General features: G+C 36.5%; 1 protein-coding gene across 6 annotated transcripts in view; it reads right to left on the bottom strand.

Annotated features, from left to right (window-relative positions):
- LOC137191775 (CUB and sushi domain-containing protein 3-like) overlaps positions 1 to 6000 on the bottom strand; it is a 234512-nt gene that overhangs the window by 40509 nt on the left and 188003 nt on the right. For all 6 annotated transcript variants that reach the window (XM_067602161.1, XM_067602159.1, XM_067602160.1 and 3 more), the window contains one exon: positions 14 to 196. In XM_067602161.1, coding sequence (XP_067458262.1) covers positions 14 to 196 — 183 coding nt within the window. The remainder of the gene's footprint in view (positions 1 to 13; positions 197 to 6000) is intronic.

Consider the following 6000-nt stretch of genomic DNA (forward strand, 5'->3'; position numbering starts at 1 on the left):
GGGTGGCACTTACCTTGGCATGCTGGCATAGTGCCACTCCAGGTGCCATTGTTAGTGCACGTCCTTGTGACAGCGCTGTCCCCTCCTATCATCACATACCCCGGCTGGCACATGAACGTCACATTCTGGCTCACCGTGATGTCATCGCCGAATCTAAGTCCATTTGCTGGAATTCCAGGGTCGCCACAGGTGATCACTGTCATTAATGGTCAAACATAAGGGATCATGGGACATCAGAAATCATCCGGAATAGTGTCACTGAGTAGTGATCAAAGCATATTGAACTGCCATATGAAATATACTGTAAATAAGAAACAAAGTTGATTAACTACTGTATATCTAATGTCATTTAAGATGAACACCTATGCATGCAGAAAGCTTGGATGTTGAAGAAAGAGAGGTGAGTGACAGCAGATATGACAGATATGGGTTATCCCTTAGCTCTTAGCATCAAACCTTTAGTGGAGAGTATTTGACAACAGAGAGAGATAGAGGGAGTAATAATAGCTGATCAGGAATTTAAATTAGCACTATATGCCGATGACATTATTCTATGTATCAGAAATCTGGAGAGATCTCTTCCGGTGTTAATAAGCACGATCAGCACATATAGCAGTTTTTCAGGTTACAATTGAAAATACAAAAATCTGAGGCCATGATTCTGGGTGACACAGTTTTGCCAACAGTAAAAATGATGTTTAATTGGAAATGGGACCAAGAGAGAATTAAATGCCTTAACATTGTCATCCCCAAGAAGTTAGAACTTTTCTTTACATTTTGGAAACTTAGAGTTACAGTTTAAAGAAGACATGACCAGATGGAAAATGATACTACTGACATGTGGACATGAAAAATGTGGACTTGCCTTTCCTTATCTTAAAAACTTTTATCTGGCTGAACAAGTACAGTCTATCTTGGATGCAAGAAAATCTAACTGTCAAACGGAGATCAACAGAAGTAAATACAACAGAAAACTAACTTAGCTTAACTATAGCTTTAGGAACAAGAAGAAATGTTACAAAAAGGACAGAGAATACCTGGGAAATTAATTAGGGATGCATGATATTATCAGCACGTCATCGGTATTGGCCGATAAAAGCTCTAAAATGAAATGGGGTGGGGGGTGGGGGGGGACTTCTTTTTGGTTTATAACGGCAGTTGGCAACCAGCACATTAGGTGCATTACCACCACCTTCTGCGCTGGAGTGTGGACCAGAGATTAAATCCTACACATTAATCCTGTCTGTCTAATAAACTCAAAGAAAACTCTACTGCTCCACCCACTTGGCAGGTTCATTAAAGTTTTAATGCTGAGCTCCTGAACTCCAGTCTTCCTAAGTTCTTCCTTCATATATTGTCTTTCTTGATCATACTTAGTACAATCTATGCTTGCATGCATAATACTGTCCTCAGCTAGCTGGAAAAAAATATGTGTATATATCGGTATTGGCATCGGCCACAATGAGTTGGAAATATTGGCATATCGGATATCGGCAAAAAATCCAATATCGTGCATCCCTAAAATTAATTATTTAAAAAGCTGGAGAAAAATACATCCAACATTTAAACTTGGTGAGGACCTGTTAGCTCACAGAGAAATAGAATGAGATCCAGAATTTACACCCAACAAAACAGACAAAACGTTTTATCGCTGGAGGCAGAAAGGCCTGATTTTCTTTGGACAGTTTATCAATGATGATGCTTCTTTTGATAATCTCTCCAGAAAATATGATTTACCACATTCACATTTTCTCTGCTACCTTCAGGTTAGAAGATAGGAAGCAGTTAGATGCAGAATAAAACTATTACATCCTCTAGTTAAGCTGATTTTTAAAAACCAAAGTATGACCGAACAAATAACCAAATATCTGCTGTTTACAAAGTTCTTATTGATACCAACAGACAAGATGAAACAAGGGAAAAGAAAAATGAAAGAAGGAATTAGAAATTGATATATCAGAAGATGAATAGAGGGAAATGAATATCAACACTCACAAAACAACAAATTCACTTTTTTGGCAGGAATATTCTTGGAAGATACAACTCCATTGCTTCATAACACCAATTCACAGGCAAAATATGATAAGATTACTCCAAAGTGCTGGAGGAACTGTGGAGACCCATCTCATATATTATGGTTTTGCCCAATATTAAAATCATTTTGGGAAGCAATACATAACGTAGTTCAGACGATATTGAAAGTAAATTTCCCATCGGATGTCAATTACTACCTACTTGGTATAAACCCATTACTTATAGTAGAGGACAAATACTTTTGTATTTGCAAGAATCTTCAGAACTACTACACTGAAAGCAGACGCGCACAACTGGTGCCAAACATAGAAGCAACAAATACATGGAGAGATGTGATCAATCAAGTGTATACAGTACTATGAATAGGATAACATTTACAATTAGCGACCAAAGACAGCTGATAATAGATGGAGAAAATAGATTAAACACTGCAACCATGTGAACTAAAAAGGTTGTAATTAAATGCATAATCAAGTGTGTACTGTACAAGTGATTACGCAAGTGTAAATATGTACAGTATGTGAGATAACCGATGATAAAGAGGGATGTATAAATAGCAATGGGTTCCCTTATGTACATCTGTTTGCATACATGTACAAATTACTGTATTTATATTATATAAATATGTGGATCTGTTTAGGCGCATACATAGCAGGTATGTAATACAACTGCATCACTACTTTGTATAATATTTATTGAAGCCATAGGGAATCTGCTTGATATATGATTGTAAATGTATACAAGATATACAAATATATATAATGAAATGTGTTAACAAAAAAATGAAGATATGAGTCATCCCAATGAGTGCCTGTCATCACTTTTATATACTTTTTCATTTTGTTTCAGGAAGGATAGTTTTAATTTTTTGATAGCATAGAAGAGGGGTTGCTTTTTTTTTTTTAATTTTAATCTTTCTTTCCAACATTGTTGGTGGTTTCTTAATCTTGCTGTCCATTCACTTGTGCCATGAGGACATAAACCATTTTTTATTTTTATTTAGATACTATAAACAAAAAGGGGAGGTAGAGTGTAAAGTACTATTAAATCAGAGCATATGATGATTGATCATCACCTGTCAGCTACAGGCAGTACCTTCCCATTCTCTTGAATGAGAAAGTGTGTCCAACTTTTTGATTGGTGTTGTATTTGTTTTAAAAGTTTGAATAGCTGAGCCAAAAACAGTGGTACATGATGAAAATGTCTCATTACTAATGCAAATGGTGTAGCCACATGGAGTCTCTCCAAACCTCACCAGATTCATGATTATGTTAACTGTGGTCAGTAACTGTTAGTTGTTTCCCTGTTATCTTTTACTTAAATGGTTCTAAAAAGTTGTGTATTGTTTAATCACAGACATGAACATTTCCACATATAGAGTGCTGCTCTTCCCTGAGTGTTGCTTGTATGTATTTTAAGAGTCATTAAATAGCTCTTAAGACTTGATAGACTGCTAATTTGTTGACCTCTATGTAGTGTTGAATATCTCCAAAATATCAACTGTTCATGAACTAAGAACAACATCCTTGGTTTAAGCTGTGTGACAATGCGATTTGTTTTTATTTACATATGAGAACTCTATTAACTCTTAAAGGAACATTTATTCATTCAGTTTATCTGAAAACTTAATAATCATCAAATATGGGGATACATGTTTTTCACTGGACAGTGATGACATACACACAATGGCTGTATATATTATGGCTCTGTGCCTCGTTGCAGCATTTTTCAAATTAGAGGCTCACTATTCAACATAAAAATCTGTCTGCACATAAAGCCAACTGGGCACTATAATAACAACACAATTATTTTCAAGACTGTAGCCATATCAAGCCTACAAAGAATCATTATACAGCATCTGTTGTGGTGTGCCTCGGACTTTAGTGAGACGGAGACCGATATTGTTAGAGTAAAAATAATAGTAATAACTATGATCTTCCTATATATTCACTTTCAAACACTCACTATTGTGGTCTTATTATTTTGAGATATAGTGGGAGGGTGGATTATTTTTTATCTAATTCAAGGAGAGGGCTCAATTAAAATAGTAATAACATTGGGAAGACCCCCTTCACTGATAATTTTTGTTCATTCCCTTAATCTCTTCTTTTCAAACGCCTAATCTTGGCTCCTTCTCATGGCACAAGTTCTACAAAGCAAACAGATGGCTGAGTGTTGGCCCACTACATTGTCAGGTCTTGCCCTAGTGCTATCTATGATGGAATTGTGAGTTGCCAGCCTCTATCTGATTGCTTTTTCATAGCCCTTGTTTCATCTTACAACTCTAATTTGTGCCTACTTATTACAAATCTTTCCTGACTTGTTCACCTTAATGTAAGAAGCCAGTTTGATGCATATGGCTGTCCCCGCTAACGCCTCCTACCTTAAATTAATTCTTGTTTGTTTATTTTCAGTTGCTGCCAAGGACTTCAGCACTTGGACATATTTATCATCACTGGGTGAGACTAACTTTGCATCCTGACAGGATGTGTCTAAGAGCTGCAAGTTCTCAACACAGAGAAGAAGTATGGTCTTCACTTTTGCCACTACATTTTACTTGTTCCAATAATAAATCTAATCCTACAGTGGAAGGATATATTTTCAAAACTAACATGAAACTACAACACTGACAAGTAAGAAAGTACCCTACCGAAAATCAGGTGAGATCAAAGTTAACTGTGCAGCCCTGATGTTTGTCTGAAAGATGACAGAGGTTATACATGTACTGTATTTGTTTTCTGTATACTTGGAGGAGTTCTATACTATGCCTTCCTTATAGGTTCCTGCACCCAGTATCCTATAATCTATGCCAGATGATTAAATTGCAGTTCAGTTGACATTGATGTATTTGATGTCTGATACGCAGTGACAGACAGGACTCCATTGATAGTCATGCTAGCGGCATGGTTTTAGGGATGGCAATTCAAAGATATTTTTTGTCTACCATATGGAGTAGTGGTGACAAATCACTATCATCTATGCATTACCCATAATGCCCTGACTGATCTGACATTTGTGTTCAACCAATTCTCAATAGATGGTTACCACATTTAAATCTTGTAAGATGCAGTCTACGTGTGAGACTATCAGTTGGTTTTATCAAGACAAGAATTGGAAAATATCTACATGGGATTCAAATTAAATCAAACGTTCCTCTCCATCCGAATACTACTGTGAATGACTTCGATACAATTTGAGCAAGGTTATAAACACTGTGTTTTTTGGAGATAAAGGTGCAATAACAGTAATTAAATGGCAAATTCTGCGCTAACAACAAAACCCGTGTTTCATGGTGAGACAAAGAAGCAAGAAAAGGGAGATTTTGATAATCTGACTTACATTCTTTGGCTGTTTGAATTAGAGTTATCTTAAATTATGATGACAATGGGAAATAGCGGCTGAACTGCTGTCTTTGCTGTCTACAGTTTACAGTATGTGTATTAGCATTTTTGCGTTACTGTACAGGAGTGCTTGTGTATGACACAGTGCAGGTCTTCGGTACATTTAGTCACCAAACTTACACTGAAACACGTCATCTTGAATTAAGCATGATATGTCTCTGAACATAAGTCAGAAGAAGCTGGCATGAATAAAAGACAGCTGATGAAAATTTCAATTGGTATCAACTAGAACATCTCAGGAGGGTATGAAAAAGCGGTCTTACTGAAAGAAAGAGAGAAAGAAACAGAAAAAGAGTGTGTGTGTACATAAATGTAAATGTTTACATGTGTCTGTCTATCTGTTGGAGTGCACTGCGTTGCATAGTCAGACATCACAGTGCAGAAAGCCTGCAGGCTGTTGACTAAAACAACTCAACTTCACTGTGCAGCTTTTTTTCATTCAGTACATTTACTTGCTCCCAAGAAACCAGGTTACTGGGAGAATCAAGTCAAGTCAGGAAATCAGAAAAGGACTTAACATGCACTGCCATAACCTTTTTACTCTAAAACTTGCATTTAGATGGAG

The sequence above is a fragment of the Thunnus thynnus genome, chromosome 10 (genome assembly GCF_963924715.1).
Source record: "Thunnus thynnus chromosome 10, fThuThy2.1, whole genome shotgun sequence".
NCBI lineage: Eukaryota > Metazoa > Chordata > Actinopteri > Scombriformes > Scombridae > Thunnus > Thunnus thynnus.